The following is a 26,106-nucleotide window of genomic DNA, read 5'->3' on the forward strand; positions in this document are numbered from 1 at the left end:
CAAGGAGTTTTCACTTGAGTGAAAACCGAATCTATCACAAACAGCTGGTTTTAGTTACGAAATGGGGAAAAAGATTCACCTCAGAGGGCCTTTAACATTTTAAATAAACATGTATGGACAATTTTTCTATCTCTCCTTTCCTTTAATTTTTGAAGATGCTAATAAATATAACATTATGGACAATTAACCTTTTCAATCTTTTTGTCCCAAATTGAATTATTTTATGTTTTACAGAAGGTGAAATTTTTCGTTCTTGTCTCATTGTCAGCATTTTGTGATTGATGAGGAAAAAACCAATGCTTTTTTATTTGCTCATAACAAAATACTAAATTAATCGAGAACCAATTTGTTCACTAATGAAAAACTACTAATAGAGAAAATAATTTCTGAAGTAAACCGGTTAGATTTTTATGCCGATCATTCTCTATGATCTATCTAGAGCTCTTGTGAATTTAGCTGCAAATGCATTTTTTTCTATGAAAATGTCATTCGCAATCTCATTTTGTACTCTGCTGAACAGCATTGTAATACTTTGCCGAGACGGATGAAAAAGAAGCACTTGCAATTGTCGTTTCATCTTGAGCGTAGCAGCGGGTGTCGAGAGTGGAGCAATGTGCACTGCAACCGAGTTGCACAATGCACTGGCAACCAAGTGGTTGAATGCGGCGTGTGCCGCGTGGATGGGCAGCGGCGGCCTAGGTCTGCTTGGCCGTCTCTCTCTAGATGGAAAATGAGTGTCGGCGCGGCGCCCGCAGTGCGATATATTGGCAGTCAATGTGTTTTGCAAGCGAGCAGAGCGGCGGGCGTGGGTGCATGCGGCTCCACCACACCGCGCCGCTGAATACGCCAGGGCCGACTCACCCGTACAGTAGACCTCTTTGTTCCAGGAAAGGTGGACGAGAAGGCGACGCAGCTGCACGCGATCGCGTCGCTCAAGGTGCTGCTGGACGCGACCAAGCCGCAGAACGGCGCCGCCTCCATGGCGAACCACGCGGGGGGCAGCGCCGGGGGCAGCACCTCGACGGCGCAGGCCGACATCGGCGGCGGCTCGAGTCGCGGCCAGCAGGAGACCGAGCTGGCCGGCGCCGCCGACCAGCCCAACGGGGTCATAGGTCAGGAGGAGGGCGCCGACCCGGTGAGTGCCAACTTTGCCTTTCTCTCTCTTTCTTCCGCTAGACAGCAGTGCAGCCGAACGTTTCTTTCTTATACTTTCTTTCTCGCTTTCCTTTCTCTTTTGATTAACGGCTGTTGTTATCCAGTCGACATTCCACCTTTGCGTTTCCTTTTTTAGACTATATATACCGTATACTTGTCGATAAAACGGACCCGTTCCCCGCCGCCACGGATCCGGAGCTTGTTTTTCCATCTCTATCTTTCATTCGAGTGCTTTGGCTGTAAATAATTCCGCTTTCCTGCCACCCTGCGACTGCATCTGCGCAGTTTCGGGCATTTTTGATACATTTACTATCGGCACACTCTTGGTTTGCCCGGCGGGGAAGGTCCAGGCTGTTGTTATGGTAGAGTGTTGTGCTCAAAACACCTGGTGTCCTGTCTGTTTCCACTCTGTGTGACTTACTTGACCATCTCACACCAAACTTGAAACATACACACACCACTTTTCCACTCGAGTTTTTATCCGCTACACACACACACACTTTTCACTCAATGAGGACACGCAATCGATTTAGAGAGCAGAAACCGGCGTGTATTAAGCTTATTATTTGAACAGCCACCAGAAAAGTTTTCGACCGTTTGAGAATCTAAACTTTGGGACGGGTCTCGTGATAATAAAATAATCCATTTGGAGCGAAACAACGGGTAAGCAAGTTTTAATGCAAACAAATAAGGTTTGTTGGAGGAACTCAACGAGCACGTTGCAAGTAGGAGAGGGCAATTGCGGCCAGTCCCCGCGGGTTTGCATTTTCCGGGCCCGAGGTCTTGCGGTCAGCGGGCTCCTTGGGGCCCATGTCGGTGGTTTTAGCCACTGAGCACTGGCCGGCGGGACAGACGTGCTTGCGCGGCGCCGACAGGGACATGACCCGCTGGCTCACCCGGTGCACGCAACGCACGCACTTAGACATACTTCTTTCTTCTCTGATCAGATCACGCGGAGAACAGAATTCGAGCGTGCTCCGAACAGCACCGAGTTTTGATTTCAAATTCGATATTCGGGGAATTCCTCTTTTGGAAATGGGATTGTTGTTTTCTAATTATAGTTCTTTTTATTCCAACAATGTAACGTTAAGTCTAAAGAAAACTGGTTTTTACGTGAAAGTTACAATATTAGCATTTAAGGGGGTTTTCTTATTTTTTTCTTTTGAAAATTTTAGCTTTTTCTATTCAAAGCAAATAATTATCAATGATGCCTTGAGGCTGTAAACTTAAACTAAATATATGGTAGGATACGATGTGGTTTTTTATTCAAATTTGTTTGTTCAAAATTGACAGAAGAGATTAAATGAAAAGAAAGCTAAAAGAGAAATATAGCTTGTACGTACCTTATTTTAATATACGGAATGAGCGAGACAAGTGAATTTTTTGAAAAGTATCCCGCTAATATCTCGCACTTAAGCTGCAAAAATAATCACGTTACATACATTTTGCAAAGGAAATGCGAAAACGATTGGAATCATGCCTGCACTCAGATCCTCAGTTGCTAGGATTTAAAAAAAAAATAAAAACTGATTAATTCTATTAATTCAAGGAAGTCTCCATACTCCCTCATTGGGTCTCTTCTGTAAACTTCTAAAATGTTCCACTCTTTCCACACGTCCATGAATAAAAATGTATTGCTTCAATATATTCGTTAAAAAAATTGTCCTCTTTTGAAATCCGTTTCTTAATAATTCATGTCAGATAAGAAATGTTTTTCTTTCCTGCGCAAAAAATATCGCCTAATTCCAGAAAATTATTACGTTAAGGCTAAATATTCGAGCACCTAGAGCGATTTGGTACTGCAAATCAATAGTTTGCTCGAAAGAACGCGTGCAGCCCTTAATCTGCACACGTGCGCGCTAAAACTGTGCAAGGAAAAGCCGTGAAACAGCCGCTTCACCTGCTTTCCCTAATCTCTGGCTCGGCCGCAAATTATATCCCGCCGTCATCGTTAATCGCAGTTCCACGTGTACGAATTGCGCTTTATCGCCAGCGCGCTGGGCCGTTGTTGCGGTCCGAGCGTGTTATTATTTTAATTCACGGCCGCACCTAGATTTCCGTCGAGAGTCAAGGGAAAAGCGTCGAGCGGCACGCGAATCCGCGCCTTCCTACCCGTCGATGCGTGCAGAAAATTTGGTCCGCGTGTATGTACAGCGATCATAATAAAAATTTAAAAGGCAAAAAGTGCAAAAAGTCTTTAAACCTTATAATTAAGAAGGGTTTTGGTAAGGGAGTTAATATGTGGGATTATTCAAATGAGATTACTGGAAGATCAAAGAAACGAACAATTCAAATGATTTTAGAGTCTGATATCAATGAAAAAAGTCAGGTAATATCAAACAGTAAATTTAACACAGCTATATTGGTCAGAATATCCGCACAAATTTTCATTATCTTTTAGTCCTAGTTATTGAACTGCTGCTGTTGAGATTGTTTTATGCTTCTCGTTCTCTTAAGAAATATGAACGTGGAAAATATATTTCCCTGAAAACAACAAAAAATCCGGCGAACAGAGAATGTGTGAGCTCTAAGAATTTGCCATCAATTTAACCAAAAAAAGAGCACGAAGCCAAAAGATTTTTCTGCTAGACATGTAAAATAATTATTTCATGTCATCGACACAAAATTTTCTAATAACTGTGCTCAAAAACATTTTTTATAAACTTTTTATGAACATTTTTTGAACGGGTTGAACGGGTTCCGGTGGCTCTATTATAATTGACGTGCGCGTGAATCGATTTTGCTCCTTAAGAGGGCGGTCGTCGTGTGCTTTCCCCTGTCGCCTGGATCCAAACAAATGCTCATTATAAATGCAAATTCTGCGTCAACAGCAGCGTCGTCGTCGTCGTCTCTTGATGCTGATTTATTGATGCCACTTGCTTTTCCGGGACGCGCGCGGTGGGTGCTTCACCGCAACGCCCGCCGAGACGGCGAAACGGACCCGCTCGAGCGCGCCGTAATGAGATAGATTAATAATCGGTTTGTGCTGTGTGTGTTATTGCCGCCGCCGAGATAAGTGAGTGCGCCTCATTCATTCCCTTTGTGCGCGTCCCCTTCCGTCCCCGCCACTCGGCCCCGTTTCACCGAGGAATAGCTCGATGTGCGCTTCATTGTGATTACGAGAATCTAATTCGAAGCAGCGAAGACGTAAAAACTGTCCTGGCGCATTTGTTTACTGGAGATTCTAATTGTTCGTATTCGCTGTTTTCTTATGAAAGCTTGGCTAGATCATATTTTTTTCTTATATCATCGTTTGACTCGATTCAAATATTGTATTTCTAAATTAGAAAAATAATAATTTATATTTTGGAACAAATCCAGGCAACTTTTAGCGGGGTTGGAGGTGCTGGCTGGAAAAAAATTAGCGTCACAGCACTGTTTCTATTTCCCTGTAAATTGTGAGCTATACAATATAACTGAAAGCAAGCAAGGAAATGCAACATAATAATTTACAATGATGCGCCAAATAATGTTCCCGCAAGGCAGTTGTCTGATTGGCACAATGTGGTCAAGGGCAGCAACGTGCTCTCAACTAATTGGCATAGCTATGTATCTTATCAGCAGCATCTAATTGATAATTTAGTGCTAATAAGATTTATCTTTTATAATCATGTGACTTTCGCTGTTCATGAATCAGAATATTTATGAATGAATAATTTATAAAACGCAATTATGCGTGCAACACTAAGCCTACAATCGTTTGTATCAATTTTTACAACTCATTGCTGCTTCTCTTAAACTAATTATTTTTTAAAACATTTAAAAATATGATACTTTTCACATCGGTCACCACAAAATCTACATTTAATTTAAAAATATCTCGTGGTTCTTATAGATACATCTGATGGAAACAGAACAAAATCGTGATACACATGGCACGCAAATAGATTAAGTAGTACATGACTGTCTATCTTTTAAATTTGATTTGCTCCAGCTACCATTTAAAATCGTTTCTGTCAGAGAGAATTCTATCAAACAGAAACGAAGTTAAACGGTAACTGAAGTAAACAAATTTAATCATACCATAGGGGACCTACAATATATATTTATATTGTTTTAAAGTTTTTCTACATCATACAAACGTATAACAAAAAATTCTTAAAATAAGAAAAAATGATTTTTACATATAGACATAAAATACAAAAATTAATTAATTTGTTAATAAAATTTAATTTATTGCGTGGATTGTAATTAAATAATCATAAAAAATATAAAGTTAATTAAATAAAAACTGTTTTAAATTATAAATATTGCAATGCTTTGTTTGAAATTAAAAATCTAAAAAATTGCGCAAAAAGATCGCAAACAGAATTGAACAAGCGCTAAAACTAAAATATAAATTAATTTAACAAAATATTTGATCCCACCTTGACTGTTGCATTATTCCTAGAATTTATCGTTGCTAATTATTTTGGTTTTATGTAATAGTATTTAGCTAGTATACACCCGGAAATAATATGTGAAAAAGGCTGTCTCCCCTCTTTTAGGAGACAGGTGAAAAATTTTCATCTTTAAAAAGGAGCGGCCGCTGCTAAAAAGTGATGAACGGCCAACATTTCGTGGCGGAGTGGCGTAATTAATTATAATAAAGACTCTCTCGGCAGAGGATGAAAACGGAAACGCGCAGGCCTTTGAGGCGAGGGCTAAGTCGCGAAACCAACCCCAGGATGGCTTCCAAACGCACTCGCGTAAATATTTGCGTACAATGGTGCGCGCGCGAGAGAGATATGAAACTGCTGCAACTTTGGCGCTTTTGCGTGCGGCCGCGTGCGTTGGATGTGTGTTGATTTTTGGGCAAGAAGTGCAACCGCAGAGAGATAGGGTGAGCACAAGTTTGCATCCCCTCTCTCTAGGGGTAGGGGGTCGAAATGAATGCGAGCTTAATCAGGCTAATTGGGCCAATTTAGTGTCATGATCCGCGCTCAGCCGACCTCAGCGCCGACCTGAAAATTTATAATGCATTCGGCGAGTTGAGGCTCACTCTTACTCGCTCACTCGTCGTTACTGACTTTATGGGTTACATTATGTACTGAAGCAAACGGGGGGATGATGGCGGTGACAGGCTGTGCTGGATGTCCAGCCCCGATCGTTAAGTGCAGCCTGCAGAGTACTTCCAACTGATTAATGATTTGTATTTATCTGCGTCGCTTTGATTAATGCGTCCGCCGCTTGAAAAACGTGTAAATGATTGGCGTATAAAAATACACTTGGATTGATTTATATTGCAAAGTATAAACATTTATAATCAGTGACGAATCGATTAGAGACATAAAGATAATTAATTCGGAGCTTAATTTGTTACCAGAGAATATGGAGTTAATTTTATATAGTTGCTGATTCCCCTGAATCCCCCCCCCCCCCCTCAGTAAAATAATATAAATTGAATTTTATTCTTGATTTCACTTAATGACACTTATTGAAATTGACATAAAATAGGAAAAGGCAACAATAGTTTCCATGATGCATAATATTTCTCATAGCTTTACCTGGAGGTATGATCAATGGGGTTTGAGATTTTTTTCATAAAACCTCAGCAGCTGCCTTCAGCTTTGTAATGTTTCTTTGAGCCAGTAAACTCTGGAGCATTTTTCAAGGGAGTACCTTCCGGCGCCATCAAGTGTCAAAAGTTCCATTTTGCATAAGTAATTAATTTCGCTTTCGGTAGCGGAGCGCTGAACATCAAAGCGCAAAATTTCCGCCGAGTTGGATCCGCCGACGGTATCATATCTCAAAAGCGAGGAGAAAGTTTGACAGAGAGATTTCAGCAAGCAGCAACTTAGTCCCGTGCGAATTGAATGAAGAGATTTGGCACGCTCGTGCGGCCGGCCGAGTGCGCACATTTCGCGCCGCACAAAACGAAAAAGAGAAAAGAGCGAAAAAGAGAGGGCACTAGTAAGACACAAAAGCGAGCGATTCGCCGGGCAGACGGAGCGAGTAATTTATTTGGGCGCCGAGGTGTTATATTTGGGCACCGGGGTCGTCGGAATTTTTTGACACCGCCTGCGCTCGTGCTCTCTTTCTCGCTGTCCCGCCGCTCACATGTGAGCGGAGCAGCCTGCTTATTCTATTGATCGGGCGGCGCCACGCTCGCAAAGTAGTGGCGCTAAGAGGGGGCGCTGAAGAGCCACGGGGGTGCCCCTACATACCAGGCACCAGCTCGCACTCTGGCGCGCGCGGCGGGCCCACAATAATTGTACTCTCTCCGTGAGTCGTGGTTGCGGCACTTTGGCTGATGCAAATCAACCTGATTGCCCTCAATCGGGCCTGCCCGGCCGGGTGACCTCGGTCGACACCCGCAGGACCTGGCCAAGCCCCCTAGAGCGCCGCATTTGCATTCAGTTTTGCTTTCAACTGGTGCCCCTTTGTCTCCCGAGCTGCATGGCGCAAGTGGCCTTTTCCGACGACCAGCCTAACAGCACTTCCTGCTCCTTTCGTGCGACAAAGCATCTGTTTTTGTTCTCCTCTCTGCTAGTTCTTTTTGCTGAGAGGAGTTAAAAGTAAATTCCTTCACGCTTCACGCAAAGTTTAGCAAAGATAAAAACGCCTCATATTTGACGTCATGAATGGAAAAAGTTGTTAAATATGATGCTATTAGCACCTGTTTTAAATAAATACATTTGTGGAACTATTTTTGTCAAACCGTCGATAGCGTCTGTTTGGTGTTGCTTCCACTTTAATTTCAAACCTGGTGCTTTTCAACCTCGACAAAAAAGCTTTCATGTGAAGCGTGGAAACAAAAACATTTAGTGCGGCTGAAAATCATTGCTTGACATTTTTTATATCGATTCTTTTTGGTTAGCTAAACCAATTTTGGCTTTCAGAACCCAAAAAAAATTGTTTTTCAATTAAAAATAATTCACAAAAGCGAGATGAGATGCTTGCAAGTTGTAAATTGAAGATATTTATGCAATCCCAATTTAATTCCATTAACTGCGTGCCTATTATTTAGTGCCATCCTGCTTCACGATGTGGGACATCCAACAGAGATTTCAATAGCAATAAGGAGGGACTTTGAACAAAAAATTATTCGTTGAGTGGAGATATAAAATCTACCTCTTTAATTAAAAAGCTTTGCGTAATATTTCCTAGAAAATTTCCTGAACAGTCTCAGTGCTTTAAAAATGGCAATTAAGCTCTGTCTTCCGAGAAATCCTATTTTAACTTCATTAATTTGTCAATATTTTTATTCGAGATATAAAAAACAAATACAGACATAATCTTACCAGCAAGCATGGAAATTATTTGAAAAATTAAAAATTTTATAATCAAACTTCTCAATACAGTCCGTTTTGAGTATTAAAACGAAACTACCTGATTCTAGCTGATCATGATGAGGGTAAGAAGCACCATACAGATTAATTTTTTTGCTCTTGGAACAAATGCGTAATTGAAATAAAAAATAAAAACAATTTATTAATTATTGTCACTCTAAGGCCTGCAGAAAACACTCTATGTCCACATAATTTATTTAACTGTCAGAATCATTTTTATCGCTATTTAAATACAGACAAGAGGAAAATATAAGATTTTGGAGCATTTATCAAATTAGGAGAAGTCGAAGAGAGACATGTCTGTCTGATTGGCTCATATCCAACGTAAAACTCGATGCTTGAAATTATTATTTTTTTATTTTTGCTTCGGAAACCATTGTTCTTTAGCGAATTTGGCGGGATGCGAGGATGAAATGACCAGGTACTCCTTGAAACCGTATTGTATGTGCACGCACGCACCGCATCCCTTGGCACAACAGCTGAGGAAAAAATAGCCCACTTTGCCGGCATTGTCCTTTGGGCTGTGTGCGTATTGTCTTACGCGTGCTGCTCTTTGGCGCGGGAATACATTCCAGTCGAAAATGTCTCCAAAATGGCGCCGGCCCAGGCTAATTTCCACCCTATTACACCCACAACAATGCGAATTAGATCGGCCCTTTGCTGAGCTGCGCGCCGCCCGCGCCCGGCTGATTTGCATCGCCGGCCTCGAAACGGGCTGCCAAGTTTGCTCCAGAATTTTAAATATCGGCAGGCTAAATCTGACTCTTATTTAACGACACCTAGCCATAAACGCCATAAACCAGCAACAAGTAAAGCAAACAAAACGCCGCTTTACTGCATGCGCCACGCACGAAAGAAATTTGAGCTCCGGCGTGTACTTACAAAAAGTGAGCCAAGGTCAGATAAAAGACCGCCTGCCTTTTAAGATTATGGCCTGTAAAAGAGCAAACGCTCATCTATCTGACCTTTCGTGCGAGCTGACCTTTTTCGTGCGGATTCCGAGAAAGGTGAAAATACGAAATAATTTCTGATAACTTTTTAATCGCCCTCCATTTAGGAGCAGTCGCTGCGTTTGAATCGAGCATCGTTTTAATTGATGCCAGCCATTAATGCGACATGCTTGCAGCGCCGCGCTTTATTTTCCACTCGCAAACAACAAACAAAACGCGCGCGCTCTGCAAATCTGCCGCACATTTAATTGAGACTAATTCAACTGGCTGTTGTGCATCCATCACGGCCGTGTGTAATCTCCAATGAAAAAGCTTTTACAAAATTAATCCCGCCGAGATTCGCGCGCGCAGATGACGACGATGCCTCTGCCTGCCTGGTCGTTATAATAATCATGTCTCTAATGGGCCGCACTCGCCACAACACAGCAAGCTGCTTTTTTGCATTATCCGCCACCGACGAGTGGGCCGATACATGCACTCGCCAAAGCCAATTAAAAGCAGGAAAAACTGTCATTAGCGTTGATTGTCCTCGCCGCAAGACGCATGGGCAGGGATTAACACCGCATTAGGATTCGCAATTTATGCACAAAAGAAGTATTTATTTTTGTTTTAATCTGTAGATGGAAAAAGGATAATTAGTGGCGATTAGAAAAAAGGCTTTATCAAGCTGAATGATGTAAACACTCATTTTGAAACCAAATATAAAATCTCCATAAATAGGTTAATGAGAAGTTATGATAAAAGCCTTTCGTCCTTAACCGTGATTTCCTAAAGACGTCTAAATGCATTTATTAATCTATAAAGTTAAAAAGGGTTAAAATAATTACCATGCCCACAAAGACAAAGTAAGAGATTTTTTTTAAAAAAAGGTCAAAAAATAAATAATATTGTAGAAAATCACTTTAAATTGAAAAAATGGAGATCGATAATAAATAAATTTAAATATTGGAAATAGCTTTTCGCAGACTCAGAATAATAAAAAAGTAACACGCTATTGTTTAAAAGGTTTTCATTGCCTGCTTGAGATGAGCGAGGTAAATATAGTTGAGGCCTCATATATTGCAAAACTGTTATACCTTTCAGAAGCTAAATTATTTATTTCCATGCAATTGAAAACATTAGGATTAAAATAAAATTTATTTAACAAGTTCATATTCCTAAGTTTGTGATTGTTAGTTACCAGATAACAAATAAAGAGTTGGATAAAACTTTAAATAACTCCTATTTTAACTATTAAGAATTAATTAAAAGAATTAAAGATATTCTAAAAGAATAACAAAATCGAAAATATTTTGACGGTTTCAACGAGTAAGCATAAACTTGAACTCACGAAAGAGCAACTTTTGACACTGAATATTTCGGCTACAAAAAGATTTTCGGTTGCAAGCATGAAACAAATTAAAATGTAGAATTGGACTATTTGGCACTGCCCTCATTAGTTCTGGCAGTGCCACGCTGAGGTGCGCCTCTTAATTAAAAAGCCGCTCTCGCAGTTTGCGTCACATTAAGAGCGGGAACAATGCGCGTAATTCGGTAAGGTCAAAAGGTGCGCGCTGCACACGGTGGGCGAAAGACTTTTTCTCTGGCACCGTGCCCGCCCGGTCGCCCAGCCGCCCGCAGACTCTTTTCTGTCGGCACGCGTTGCCTGCGATGGTCGCCGCCGGCCTTTTTCACCGCCGCCAGAGACACGCACCAACAGTTATTTTCCCTGCACCTTCGCACAAAAATGGCTTTTTGCGAACGAATTTCGCCCGCCCGCGCCGACGGCGAGGTATTCAACCTGCTCCCGCCGCCGTGCAGCAGGTTGCGCGACGCCGAAAAAGTGGATTTATCCGTCTGGGGCGCGTGCCAAAATGGGCCCCTGCTCGAGAAAGCTCCGTCGTCGCATTTCACGCTCGTTGGGCTTCGATTCAAAACATAATTCTTGCACACGAAACGTGAAAGTTTTCTGAGAGGAACAAAACTATTTTCAAATTAAAGCAAATGAGTGCTCCAAAAAGGCAAGCAAAATTAGATTCGTGTTATTGACGAGTGATAATTTATGCTACTTTTGAGAAGAACTAAAGGTGTAGAGTCTAAGAACAATAGTTGACAGAATTAAAATGTTCCAATAGGGTACAACTTACCCTGTGGACAAATGACTTTTTTGATTCGATGGAAGCAGCAATTTTAACTGAATGGTGTTTTTGAGTCATAAAGAAATACCTCTTCTTGCTATATCTATACCAATCACTACAAGCCATCATCCGCTATAAAATGTATACATTTATATATAAATTTACATATATATTTATATATGAACTGAAGCTATTTTTAGCCCAGTTTATATGTATTTTACGTTAGCGTCTTCAATCTCCATCGATTTAAATTTAAGCAAATTGCTTTGCAAATATTTCCGCTTAGTTTGAAATTACATAGAAATTACTTTCAAACCAATGGCTTGAATTTTTATTTGACGCAGTTCAGTTTCAAGAAGGGCGAGTACCGTGGTTCGCGGAATTTCCTTTATCGTTCTTTTTTGTGCTCAGCAGTGAGTGCATTCAATCATTTTAAATCGCCGATGATACAGAATCCTCTACAAAATAGGGAGTATAAGAGCCATTTTTTAAAATTTGTTATACATTTTTCTTCTTTTGACTTCATCTCCATAAACGGTATTTTTTAATTGCATTGAGTTTTTTTTACTAACGTATACAACGTTCATGAAACGTCGCGTCTACTGTTCCTTTATTTGTCATGCCGTCGCTCTCTAAATTGAATTTTATTGCTTCGGATTGCGCATTCCTCTGGCTTACACTCGCTGCAAAATCCGCCCTCGAACCGCCTCCGACAAACAGACACACACACGAGAGTGAAAAAATAAAGCTGGCACAGTCATATATAAATGCAACACACGCAAACACTGACTGAGCCGTGTGTCATTCCTGCAGTGCATTCACTCATCCATTGTCACCACTCGATCGCCCGCCCACCCGCTTTTGTGTTCTCCGCAGCTGCTCTTCCATTTCATTCCACTGTCAATCAGCAGTCAAGGAAGTCCCAACACTCACACACACAGACCAAACGCAGACCCAAACAACACTCACACAGAAACGTGAAAATTGCGAGATTTGTACAACATTATGATTTGTATTCCGCGTGGTGAACGAGACGAATGAGAACTACACACACACATACACACCTCTGAAAATGAATTTTATTATTTTGGTTCGAATCAAGGAACGCCGAGTTTGTGAGCGAGCGATGATTTTGGCTGTTGATTTATATTCATCTTGTTTTCGGTTCCTCTCCTGAGTTGAAGGTTGTGTTCGTTTCATATTTTGATCATAAGCGCTGATGACGAGCTGTTGATGACTCCGTGCTGGGGTCGGGCTGGTTGTTGTGGTTTCAGGCCCGTGAGCGATTGTTACCTGCAACCTGTGATACACCTCCAACAGTGCCAAGAGGTGGCCCTCGAAACCTCGTGAGCTCGCCTCTTATCACCGATAGTGCTGCCGCTGATCAGACGGACAATGATGATGAATGTGTAGGTCATCCCTCCGTCACCCCCCTCTAGCCCACCCCGCCCTCGCAACCACTCGCCCCCTGAACCCCGTCAGAGCATTTTGAAAATCCGCTGCGTGACGTTTGTATAATATATATGATACTTACTAGTTTTCTAAGAACAGACCCCTTTTTTGAGCTGAGCAAAAGGTTCTTTACGTGATTACATTTGAGTGTTTTTCATCTCAAAAGATTGATTGCTTTTTGGCAACCGAATTTTTGCTCTTGATGGATGGAGAGATTGATCACTCACAAATTAATGTTGTTCTTATGTCACACTTCTTGTTCATTTCTCATTTGACTTACACATATGATTTTTTACTCCCTCTTTGATTTTGGTGGCGTTACAGGTGTGGAAATATAAACTTAATTATTTTAGAGAGATGAGAAAACCCCTTTTAAGTTTGTAATCCATTTTAACAGAAATAAAAAACGCGCAAAAAAATGTGGTTTAAAAAATACAGTTTTTTGTTGGAAAATAGTTAGATATTTTTGCAAAAAGTTTGATTTGGACGATGAAACGATCACTAACTGATTTTCAAAAACAAAAAATAATTTCATATGTAAAATTTAAAATCGACTGATTTGGACCGATAATCCTCCTGAATCCTTAAGAAACGACGAGCAAAAAATGAAAGGATAATGTGATTTTCCTGTCCGTTTTGGTATTTTCTGCATATAATTTTAACGTTCGCCGTCTTCTCAATATAGTGTCAAATATTTTGTTTAAGTTTTCGCTTACTCGCTCCAAAATATAACATGACATATTAACTTTGAAAATTGCTATAAAATCTTGTTTTTGAGACGGGATTAATTTCGGTGAAGAATATTTGATGAAATAAGATTAAATACTATTATACAGGTATAAAACCTAATGTCATGCTATAAAAGTAAAATACGCGTGGGTCTGTATCTGGGCTTTGAGCAAATTTAGAGAGTTTGGGTAGTTTCAAAAGTTTCAGACAGTTTTATGTTTAATGAGAAAAATTAGGAGATCGGCTAAGTTTCAACACACATTTTATTCCTGTGAATTTCCGATTTATTCGACATATCGTAAAATATTGCTCACGTGCTATAACTTCTACACTGATGTTAAAAATAACTCAACGCCGATTTCATTGATAGACTTTGGTCAAAATCCCTATTTTCGGTGTACGCGTGTACGGAAAAGAAAACTAGTCAAGTCACTGGTGATTCTGGTGAACGAACACATGTGTGCTTTCTCCCTCTCTCTCTGAAGCGCGATTGTGGAAAGTGCGGATCGAAAAGTGAAAAAGTGCTCGCATTCCGGGCGTGGCGAGTAAATTTGTTCGCCCGCGAATAAAATGCGCGCGTGCATATTATGAAAAGCGCCCGGGGAAAGTGTTGCAGAGAGAGGCGAGCTCGGAAAAATAAAAGAGAGACTTCAATTTGCGTTTTACTACCACAATTGTGTCGAGTTTGCAGTGTGTATAAAAAAGATGAGAACACGCTCGCTGTGAGCCGTCGGTGTGTGCGTGCCAATCTCGCAAGTCCCAAGGGAGCAATATTTCAGTGGTTTCATTTACATACCTGTAATGCCAATTTCATTGGCCGTGTTTCGTTGGCAATCGTTCGGATAGCATCACCACATCCACCACCACCACACCCTTCTCTCTCTCTCTCTCTCTCTCTCTCTCTCTCTCTCTCTCTCTCTCTCTCTCTCTCTCTCTCTCTCTCGCTCTCTAGTCTCTACTGCTCATTCACCATTCGTTTGATTTACCGTTCGTTTTTTTCCTGCCTTACGCTGTGTACGCTGATTAATCCGCGTGTTGCGGCAATTCCGGCAACGGGCGAGATCAATCATACGCTTCGTCTGCCGCGTTTGCTAATTTTTAATTAATTGACACGCGCGGCGGACGTCGCAGTTGATCGGAATGATTCACTCGTCGCCCGGTGCGCGTTGATTATTTTCCGATAATTATGGACGTGTGCTGCGCATTGTGCGTCAGCCGCAAGGGTGCAAATGTGCGGCTCAATCACAACTATATACATATACTGTGTGCGATTTTCCATTCTTCCATTCTCGTGTTTTATCTCTTCTCTCTCAGATTATCTGCTGGTGCATGCGTGACATACATATATATACTCTATCTCTCTTGTATATTTTTTGCCTGCGCCCTTGTTCTCTTACACATCATTTTCATTCAGTTCAGATTATGTAACATACATAAATACATACAGACCGAAGATTTTCGCTTCCGTAAACGTGACTCATGCAAAAAAGGGAAGCCTAAAATTTTTGCCGTGCACGAAATTGTCCGTTTCCCTTTGGCCGGTCGCCGCGCGCTTCTGGAATCCATGAGAGTGCACGCAAGTGCGGATTTTCAGACAGCGCGCAGCCTTCACTGATCTTTATCTAGATTCAAATTTTCTTCTGCCTTGCAAATAGTTGGAGCGGAGCTTCCGCACCAAAGTCGGACTCTCCGCCTCTAGTGTTAATTAATTCGTCTCTAATGTTAGCTCTCACATCAGATTTGACTAGTTCTTAGCGATTAGCGGACACATTTATTGATAATTTAAGCAGAGCAGGCCTAGACTGATTTGCAAGGCATTCGAGGAATTGATGATTTTTGACCTGATCTGATCATATGGTTGATTTTACTGTTTTTGCATTGGTTTTACAGGCCTGCAGATGCACCACAAGTGATGGAGAGTTGTTGATTGACATGTTGTTGTTGATTGTTGTGGTTGATGTTATTCTATTGTTTTTTTGGACTACGTTTTTTGATTGACTTTGTGTTTGCCTTTTCCTTTTTGACTGAACTACTGACAAGATGAGTTTGTGATGCGTGTGTGCATTTTTCGAAACATACTACAAAATTTTTTAGTTTTCGCCAATCAGAAAGCCGAATCAGTCGAAAGTGGTTTGATTTTTCACCTTCCATTGTTTTTTGAAATACGAGTTTAGCAAATTAAGAGATATTTATGAAAAATAGCTCAAACACTGACACACAAACACACATTAAATGATGAAATTCGTTTGCAAAATACTTTTCCATCTTTTCCTGTTGTCTGCTCACCTCACAAAGATCTCGCATACAGTAGAAATATATTTCTTTCTTCCTTACTCACTCACTTTCTTTGTATATCTTTCACTTGTGTCTTGTATTGCGAAATCGCCACTCGCGCAACCGGCGCACTTCATTTTTAATCCGTCTCTCTGTGTTTAGAACATGCCTGGCGATGCGCTGGATGAGCCTACCGACCCATTAGACATCTCGTGGCCCAACAGCTGTCGCAAAAGAATCACTTACGTTCTGGTGGCTCCAATCATGTTCCCATTATGGCTCACCTTGCCCGATACTAGAAGTCCGAAAGGTATTAAATGACAATCAATGCGCCATTAGGGTTCAACCTGCCCTTTGCCTCCGAGCTTGGCCTCGTCACTCCGGCTTAAGCACGCGCCTTCATAAATGAGTCATTCGGTTGCTAACAATGTTCGCAGGCAAGAAGTATTTCCCCGTCACCTTCATAGGCAGCATAGTTTGGATTGCGGCCTACTCGTACCTGATGGTTTGGTGGGCCAACGTCGCCGGCGACACCGTCGGTATCCCACCAGAGGTGAGTTCAAAAAATATCGTTTTTTTCCTCTAAAGAAGTTAAAAAAATGAGTGCTTACTCGCTTAGCTTATTTTTTTTTCATTTTTCATGAGAGGTGATTTGATTTTATAAAAATGAATAATATATTGAAAGAAAAAGTCTCATTATTGTAATTTGGTTTAATTTGACCAACTTGACTTCGGAATTTTATGATCAGGTCTATTTTGTAGTTTTTTTTTGTATTTCAAATGCTATTAAGTTTACCATAAAAAATTTGCAGATTTTTCAGGGTTGGATTTTTTAGTTTACTGATTATTTTGTTTTAATTTTTAAACAATTGTGCTGTTCTCATAACAGGTTTTGCACACTGCTACCATTTCGTCCTCTTAGAATTTTAACATCTTTTACATGATTCTGTACACAATTTTTATATTTTTAGGATGACAGGCATACGAAAATAATTTTTAATACAGAGTACACTGCATTTGCATGTGGTAATCCACAATATTTTATTTGATACTTACAAATTCAGAATAAACTGTCTTTGCTTAAACTGACATGATTTTAATATTTTAGGACTGTTCTTGATTGAAAATAAAATAATATTCTTAGTTTGTCAAACAAAGCTTAGTTTTGAGATTAATCTTATCTCAAGCAATTCTTTCTTAGATAAAATACAGCAGAATAGTGAGTTAAACCTTTCCCGTCTTTGCAGGTGATGGGTCTGACCTTTTTGGCGGCCGGAACCTCGATTCCTGATCTCATCACGTCGGTGATTGTGGCGAGAAAGGGATTTGGTGATATGGCTGTCTCGTCATCTGTCGGCAGTAACATCTTCGATGTCACAGTGGGGTAAGTCTTATCCATTTTCCCCCCACATATCAACGTTTTTAAATGAAGAGCTTTATTTTACCTGGTTTGAACTCAACAGGGAAAAAGCTCTAGAATAATTGAAAATTAGTTTCGATTCGCGAGAAGATCTTTGGTTTAGGCCAGTGCTCATTCCGCAAGTTGGTCTCGCTTTTCTCATTAATAAAGTGGAACAAAAGCACGAGTTGAGCTCGCTGTACTGTAGCTCTCAACCCGTGCAGTATTTACATATTTACCGAGTGCAGGGGCAGGAGCTCTCGACTGCTGGCCCATTTATTAAAAAGGATATAATGTATACATGTGAAGCAGCCATTGCTTGTACGTGTGTTCTGCTCGGCTCGCTGACTCCCTCTTGAAGCAGCCGCTTGAAGAAACGCCCTCCCGCCTGCTCCGTCCAAAGAAAGCAAAAGTCTTTTTGCCCCCCGGAGTCTGCTGCATGCACGAGGCAGAAAAGAAGCCAAGAAGCAGACCCGCCGCAGCATTTGCATTTGTCGCGATTGCTTTAAGTCTCGAGCCGGGTGTTTAAATGCGCTGTGTTTCCCCGTCAAAAATAGTAGAGAATTTAGGAAGTTCGGCAACGAAAGTAAAGTACTGAAAGCGCAAATGGCGCATAAATCATGTGTGGGCGTCTTTTAAGGGAAATCAATGATAATAAGGCAACAATCAACTGTGAAATGGTCTATTGACTGTTATTTTGTCTCCTACATACAACTCTTGGATTTGATTCAAAACGGGAACAGATTTTTAGACTGAAAATATGAGTGTTTGTTAATTTTTCAATGCCAGAAGAAAGAAAAATATTCTTAAAAATTAAATAATGATATATTGTTTCTTACAAACAGCCTTTTAAAATTTGCAAGTTAACAATTTCTTTATTTAATATAGGGATTGGGTGTCAATGACAGCAAATTAATTTTTTCCAGCCTCCTATTACCTATTAAGCACCTTATGAGCAGGAACCTTTTAAGACTTCTGAGTCACAATTAAATTCATCTGATTGTGTAGGTTGCCCTTCTCAATTGTTGCCTTTTGAGATATACGAAAAATATCCGAATGAAAATCTGCAAAAAAAATTGATTTGTCCTTTGGTCACCCAAAACTGTTAATGAATTTTTTCCAAGAATAACTGTCAGATTTAACTTTGCCTAGTTCCCAAAGAATGAAAATAATTTTTCCTCTTATTATTTTTGACGGTTTATCTCTTCTCGTTAACGGGCTGTCCTTATCACCGAAAACTCCGCATCGACAACGTACCAGATTTAATCATTCAGCAGTGGGTCACGCATTTTATGAATGGCTGCGGCGCAACACTTACACTCGGACACGAACACGCACATGCACAGGGCGTGCGTGCACGTTGCTGCGGCTGACTCCATGCATAATGTACATTAGTGGGTCGGCGTGCGTGCCCTTGGGGCCGGCGGCTCATTGTGCTCCTGACGCGCCGTGCGCTTTTTGTCGTCTCGCTAATTTTCCTCCCAGAACTGCTGGGCTAATTTGCTGCGCCCACGAAACGCGGCTAATTTTGGAACGAGGTGTTTTCCCTGTTGTTACGTGTGTGCGAGAGGTGCGTGAAATTGAAATTTGTCGTGTTCGTTATTCTTGGGCGGCGGAAGATGGAGAAAAATGAAAAACATAGATTGTGACGGCGATTGCTCGCAAGGCTGGAGAAATTAATTGCTCACGTAAACAAGCAGCTCCGGCAAATTTGTGACAGCTGCCGTTCGCGTCACGACTTAATTATGATTCTTTTAGCCTGGTTATGCAACCGGCTTGACACTTCTGCCAAAACGGTTGTATAAGCAAGCAAATTATTTTATTTTAAGAAATTATTCCATATTTATGAAAAGAAGTACATTACTAATAATGCTGTTGTGTTAATTGGCAAGACGATTATTTGAAGAATGAATGACAGAAGCTCAATTTTGAGTGAATTCGAAATGATTGGCTTCCAGTCGTCATGGGAACAGCAAGAATAATGGAATCTCAAACCATTTTAAAAACTTTGACAGTTTTTTAATATTGGAACAAATAACAGTATAACTATTAACAGGCACATTAAATTTTTAATTGATTCTAAATTTTAGATAAGTTAAATCAGTTTGTAAATTACAGGCTTGTGTCCACAAAATTTAAGATTAGTTAATCAATTATTTTGTTCTCCCAGCGAGATATTCTGGAAGAAACTGCATGGAGACTTTTTAATTAAGGAAAACTTGTAAAGTAAAAACATAAGATATTTTATAGAGTAAAAGTTTCTGTTGGTTAGTAAAAAATGTGCAAAATCAAAAACAAGAAACAATCTAAATGTGTTTCTTGAGAATTCGACTTCAAATATTCGCCTGTTAAAAATTCGCTGAAATTTCTCAATCCAACAAATTTATCATTTTCCATTTTGCTATTGCTGAAAATTATAACGTATAGATAATATTTTCAGCAAATATCTACTATCCCTAACTATATTCTTTTTATATTTTATCCAAAACAGAACACTGGATTCAATTTCTGTGTTTATATATAGTTAAGACAAGTATTGCATTGGGCTTGCCTCTAATTTTTGTTCTGACTTGGCATTGCAGACTCCCTGTGCCTTGGCTGATCTACGGCATGGTGTACATGAAACCTGTAGAAGTGAACAGCGTTGGTATGGTGTGCTCCATCTCCATCCTCTTCATGATGCTCGTGTTCGTCATCATATCCATCGCTTGCTTCCGCTGGCGGATGAACAAGGGTCTTGGCTTCACCATGTTCTTGTTATACTTCGTGTTCGTCGCCGTCTCGCTCATGTTTGAGTATGAAGTCATCACGTGCCCCGTTTAAATGTATTAAAAAAAACACACGGACTACTTGCTGAAAAAAAGTATCGCGACTATTCCGGTCACTTTTTTGTTGTTGTTATCGATTCACGAATTCGAATCTCAGAGAGAAGACCGCTTCTTGGTGGCCCTTGGGGCGATTGTGAGGTGAACTCTGCTTGCTGAAATTGAATTCAGCGCGTCGTTCGAATTATACACGGGAGAAATGAAAAAAAATATCGAATTTTTCACTGAGAAGATTTTGAAGAAACCCCGAGCATGTGGTTAAAATGATTTTGAATTTTCAACAGAGTTACATTATTAATAATACATTCGAATGGCCTACACATAATATTACATATATATTTAAAGAATATATATTAGAGAAAAAGAAAGCTGAAGCAAAAGTCTAATTTCACACAGACTCTAGTGGACGAGCGAGAGCTGATGGCGCGCATTCAAAGCGAGTGAGTTGCCTCTCGAGATCCAAACCAGGAGTGTTAATTTTGTAACACACACAAACACAAGTCCAGAAACATAATCGTGCCATTTTTGTTGACGAATACATTTGTTTGCGAAGCAAGTCGTTCATTAGTTGTAATAAGAGGAATTGATTGATTTCTTAGAAGTCGTTAATTACGATCACGCTCGACTCACTGTTTCGGAAAAGTGAAATAACAAACAAAATGCTCGATCCTCGGCGGAGAAGCAAAACTCTCTACGGTTGCTTTATACGATGAAATTTGATTGTATCATTATTGAGTGATCAGGTATAAAAGTGAGACAACAAACTGTACATATTTAACTAGCAAACAACTGCGTAAGATTAATTATAAAAACAATTAGCTAAAATCACAGTTAATGGTTATATACACAGACACAAGATGAAGAGAGAACGGTTTGTCTTGTCTTAAGTTACAAAGTGATACCAAAAAAGTTGTGATTGCTTAGATGATATTACTAACCAATAACAACCGACACGAGAATTATAAATTACCGACTGCTGGCCTCGTTTTTGTAAGTCGCCGGCGGCCGCAAGCAGAACAAGTTTAGATGGGACAAATTGTTTTTTAAGGGCTGAAGTTTTTCAAACGTCCTCCAAGCAGGTCCGCGTTGCGCCTCCTTCCGCAGCGGCGCACGAGTCACCATGCCCCATGAATTTGTGCCATTTGACTGACTCGTTTGGTTCTCGAGCGAATTGTCCATTATCCGTATGTGAAGCACCTCCCGCGCGCATTGTTAATTGCTATATATTTTATGGAGCAGTTTGACATCCCGGTTTAATTTTGGCGGCGTGGTCGCTCAGCCGCTGCGAGGACTTGAAAGAGAGGTTTTCCTGTTTGGAAAAGTAATAGCCTTGTCGACAACCCTTCGGGCTCGGAGGGTTGTCGATGTTGCTCATTTCTCTAAGTGTATGAAACTCTGACGATCTCTCCTTTGCTGTATTTTTAACACGCGTTTCATTGTTGTTGTCCGCAATCCGGTTATTTTTGTAAAAGATCCGTGTTTTTTCAAATCGGTGTCGAAAAGTTGAATTGGTGCTTTCCTCTCATTGTTTTTTCCTAAATTGTAACGCAAAACTAATAAGGCGAGAAGAAACAATTGAAAATTGCAGTCTCCGCGCGCGAACCATCCTTTTTGAAAAACGCAAGAAAGACAAGTTAGACTTCAGAAAAAGCAATAAGCATCAATGTATAAATCGTAAATAAAGAAAAAGTATATTAACGCTGACGAAAACGAGATTTAAAAAGAATAAATTTATATACACGCTACCAGTTATTGACCGAATGGATTAATTACTACTGTAAGTTATGAAGACAAGTCTTTCTGTGTGGTAAATTCAACTGTCTAGGACGATAACACGATGATGTGAAGCGAGTACACTAGAAGTCGGCAGAAAAACCCACACACGTGTTTGTACCATATAAACAAAAATGTGAGCATCAACAACTGCAGATTATTTATAAGCAGCGTAACTACTAAGGGCATATTGTAAGAGACTAACTCGTTGAAGTAATAAAAACTCTATAAGTTTTGGAGGATAGACGCCGTAGAGCGCGTGCGAGGCGGAGCACATCATGCGAGTTTCGGTGCGCGCGTGTACATAAAATTATAAAAAAAATCTTGCGACAAGAGTGAATATAATCTAGAGCGGCGGCGAATGAATTCACACACCACGAGTGCATGTTGCTATCCTTTAAAATGTATCTCTTTCTCTCTTCTATCTCACTCTTCAACTTTTTCGCGACGATGTTGTTGCGAAATCACTTCAATATGAAATGCAAAAGTAAAATCTTGTCGCTGTTTCTCTGAGCAAACTCAAGATTGACATCAAGACATGCACCTTCATACCGGTAAACGATACACACACACACACACACACACACACACACTAATTAATTGATTAAATTACTTACTATACTGGTCATTATTCTCTAAATAATATAGCTAACTAGAGCAGGTTTACTCTAGATAGACTCATTGTCTCATCGCTGATGAAACTTTCAACATGAAAAGACAGACAGACGTCTTGACGGGTTCCGGGTTTGTAATTATTTCTGCTGCAAAACTGACTGCGCTTTTTCATCAAAATGCTGATGTTGATGTATGTGTACCAAGTTTATTTCACTCTGGCTCTATACACAGAAAAGTTTAGATGGGAAATTCCACGTCAGTGTCTTTAACCCGATCGAAATTATTAATTAACCCATTTGTTCGTTTCCCCTCTAATGGTGTTTGTCACTCACATACACACACTTTGACTATGTATTTCACGCAAAACTGTATTTAGCTCTCATTCATTGAACTGTTGTTGATTGTTATCTAACTATTCGTACATAACTCAACTGGTGCAAGCTGCACAAAGTTTTAAATTCTTATACTCATCTAATATATGAATATAAAATACTAGTACCTTAGACTGTGTGTGATATTTTTTTAGATGAGAGACGCGTGAATGCCTGTTGATTATTTGCTATGGCGCGAGTGTGCTGCGAATACAATTATATATTCATATAAGGTATATATATTATATATAGTTAAAACAAACAAAAAACGAAGAAAAACACTCAAAAATCTCTCTCAACATACACAAACAAACACACTCTGTATTTCATCCTCTCTATCTCTCTCATTATTGCCAACGTATACACACTCACACTGTCGTTCGCTATATATACAAACACACTCTGTATTCAGATATTGAGTTGAGTTGGAATGAAAATATGCAAATACATCCTCACATTGGAAATGTCTGTCGACAGTGTGTTGCGATAAAAAGAAACACAAACACCTATAAACACGTCACACATTTCAACGTTTAAACAATAAAAAAACGAATTTTTCTCTCGCCTCTTTATACAAAAAGATGCAACAACTATCATACCCTAATTATTCATAAAAATACAATTAATTGCTGCGATTACCAAAAAGAATCTCACAAAACGTAATCTCTTTCTCTAATATTAAAAAAAAAATGGAAAATCTTCTCCGCTTCTAATATAAAAGTTTTAAAAAAATATTTAAATATATCAATATTAAAAAACCGCGGTTGATTGAAAATTGATCATTTGCTGTTGTTAATGAGTTCCCAAAAAAAAACGAGCGCCATCACCTCAAATTCTGGAGAGTGCAGCCTTTCATCAATGATTTTCAGAGCAAAATAATGAAAATAATCATTAAAAATCAACATAACAGCGACGACTTAACTGTGTTCTTAAAAACCATAGTGTTGACGAAGTATTTGAATTAAAAAGAAAAGCTTTTCTGCTATCCAATGTTGTCGTTATACAAGAAAGGTCAAAATTCGGAACATAAGCTTTCACCTCTGCTGTGTAACATTGAAAACCTGAGGCAGGCGCAATCCAATAAAAAAAAACGTGTATTACCCAACCGCACACAAACAAAACTCACACACACGACTCACACTCTAAATATGATCTGATTTTGTCGGTAGTTTCCGAGGAGGCGTGGAAACTAGAGATCTGCTGATTTTATTGAGGTATAATTACATACACAAACACATAATAAACCAAAAAAGAAAAACTAAATGGATGGCACACTTTTGTATTTTGTAGCAAATATCTTCGTATTATTAAGTGCCTAGTAATAATGTTGAAAAATAATGATTATATCTTGTATAATACTGTGTAAGACAAGTTAATCATTGAAAAAGTTAATTGTTTCCCCTCCCTCCTCCACCCCTTGTGTTGTTTCCCGTCCCTTTTACGTTGATCTATTTCTCTCTTTCACCGAGATTCGGCTCGTTTACTACTTCAAATTCCGACAACGTCTTAGCATACTGTATCAGAACCGCGCGACTTTATAGTTTCGACTCGGTTAGAATCTAAGATTCGTTGGTTTGAGACAATTGCACATATCAGGCGTTTCCAAATTTCATTTGTGGAAAGTTTCGGGCTGATTTTGCAGCCCGGTTGTTCGAACGCAAGCAGGGCTCTAGTCAAAGCACAACCAAGGAGCAGAATGCCTCTTGGATCAATGCTAAATAATCAAAATTCGCGAACGACGAGAATTAACGCTAACTCCTAGCACGGCATAGACACACGTATCCGACTTGAGACGCGATACCTAGGCCTATGGTTGCATACAGTATGTCTCTCTCATGAATATATCCTAAAATTTTGATTTTGGTGACGGTAGTTGACGTAGCTTTATGATTGCGACAACTTAACATCTTCTTACTCTCTCATTCCACATCTTATGACATTAACTATCAAAATCTTGGAATGCATCTTTTTGAATGCTCTGTATCAATCCTACGCTATACATTATCTCTTTATCTCTATTTCTCATAATATAGGGTCTGTCCTTGTTTCCGTTTGTCAAAAGGCTCATTTTCTTTCCCTTCCTTTTGCACTCTTTCTCTCGATCCTTTTCATGTGTGTTTCCCCTTTTTCACTCCAAATTTTGTTTGTGAAATAACGCGTTTCTGTTGACACAATGTATTATTTACATAATGATGAGCAAGAATATAATAATTGTTTTTAAAAGTTACTCGATGTGTGTTTCATTTTTACTCGAAACCTAATGAAACAGTTAATTTTTTGAGAGGTTCGTGAATATTCATTGGCATTTTTTATTGGGACACCACTAAAAGCTTACAATAAGTAGAATTCAAGTAGATGGCGCAATTAAATTAATTGGAATTGATAATAAAGAGGTGATAATAAATTTAAACCTTGTCAATATAAGCCTGGCACTCCTTCAGCAACTCTTGCATGTCTGCAAAATTCGCACTCTTGCAGGCGTCATCAATTTGCAGCCAGTCAAACGCCTTGTGCTCATGGGACAGTATCACAGGTGTGTCAGGGTTTACTAACTCGGCAAGGAAGTAGACAGACACTTTCGGCTTGCCTTTGACTTCGTACTAGAAATTAAAATAACTGTCAAAGACTTATTACTACAAAACATTATCAAATGTTTTACTCTCAAGCTTTTGGTGAAGTCAGTAAGTTTGAGGTCCTTAAAGTCGATGCCAGCTTCTTCTTTAGTTTCCCTTTTTGCTGTTTCCATGTTATCCTCGCCCTCTTCAACATGTCCTGGATAATAAAAAAATGGTTATTTTTTCACACTGATATCTTTAAAAGTTGATAGCCAAAATACCTTTAGGAGGTGTCCAGTGGAAAGGTTCATAAGAGGCCTGCATTAGCAGGTATTGAATTTGGTTTGACAGTCTTCTGAAAATGACAAAGCCGGCTGCACGAATTTCACCCATTTGAATCTGGAAAAATAGAAATAATCGATTGATGAGCAATAAAATAATGAAATTCAGGCGACATTAAATACCTTACTCGCGTATCAGCACTGAATTTCAACTCGTATTGCTTCAAATTAGCTAATTAGATAAGAAATAATACAAAGTGGTGCAATTTTAAATAGGGCCGAGGAGCACAAGAGGGGCGTGGTCTTTGTTTGGTTCGCAGTTCATTTGTTTCGTTCCTT

General features: G+C 39.7%; 2 protein-coding genes across 5 annotated transcripts in view; one reads left to right on the top strand and one right to left on the bottom strand.

The window, feature by feature from the left end:
• The window catches only part of Nckx30C, a 97,573-nt gene extending 72,415 nt beyond the window's left edge, over positions 1–25,158 (top strand). For 2 of the 4 annotated variants that reach the window (XM_065494534.1, XM_065494532.1), the window contains 6 exons: positions 873–1,135; positions 12,768–12,902; positions 16,111–16,258; positions 16,386–16,501; positions 17,196–17,332; positions 19,930–25,158. In XM_065494534.1, the coding sequence (XP_065350606.1) occupies positions 873–1,135; positions 12,768–12,902; positions 16,111–16,258; positions 16,386–16,501; positions 17,196–17,332; positions 19,930–20,170 (1,040 nt within the window). In that variant the 3' untranslated portion in view covers positions 20,171–25,158. The remainder of the gene's footprint in view (positions 1–872; positions 1,136–12,767; positions 12,903–16,110; positions 16,259–16,385; positions 16,502–17,195; positions 17,333–19,929) is intronic. The other 2 variants (XM_065494533.1, XM_065494536.1) reach the window with 2 other exon arrangements.
• On the bottom strand, positions 24,999–26,094 carry Apf (purine phosphoribosyltransferase family protein Apf). The gene is made up of 4 exons (XM_065494543.1): positions 25,955–26,094; positions 25,768–25,885; positions 25,591–25,703; positions 24,999–25,531 (listed from the first exon to the last, which is right to left on the bottom strand). Exons 2-4 carry the CDS (start codon positions 25,877–25,879, stop codon positions 25,337–25,339), a joined length of 420 nt encoding a protein of 139 aa, XP_065350615.1. The 5' UTR covers positions 25,880–25,885; positions 25,955–26,094; the 3' UTR covers positions 24,999–25,336.
• Positions 26,095–26,106: the final 12 nt, after the last annotated feature.

Source organism: Cloeon dipterum, chromosome X (genome assembly GCF_949628265.1).
Source record: "Cloeon dipterum chromosome X, ieCloDipt1.1, whole genome shotgun sequence".
In the NCBI taxonomy this organism is placed as follows: Eukaryota; Metazoa; Arthropoda; class Insecta; order Ephemeroptera; family Baetidae; genus Cloeon; species Cloeon dipterum.

Excerpts from the sequence above, each read along its gene's own strand:
- Apf (XM_065494543.1), bottom strand. The coding sequence starts at position 25,879 with ATGGGTGAAATTCGTGCAGCCGGCTTTGTCATTTTCAGAAGACTGTCA. Across the intron at positions 25,704-25,767 it reads CCACTGGACACCTCCTAAAG|GACATGTTGAAGAGGGCGAG; the intron begins GTATTTTGGCTA and ends TTTATTATCCAG. Across the intron at positions 25,532-25,590 it reads ACTTCACCAAAAGCTTGAGA|TACGAAGTCAAAGGCAAGCC; the intron begins GTAAAACATTTG and ends TTTAATTTCTAG.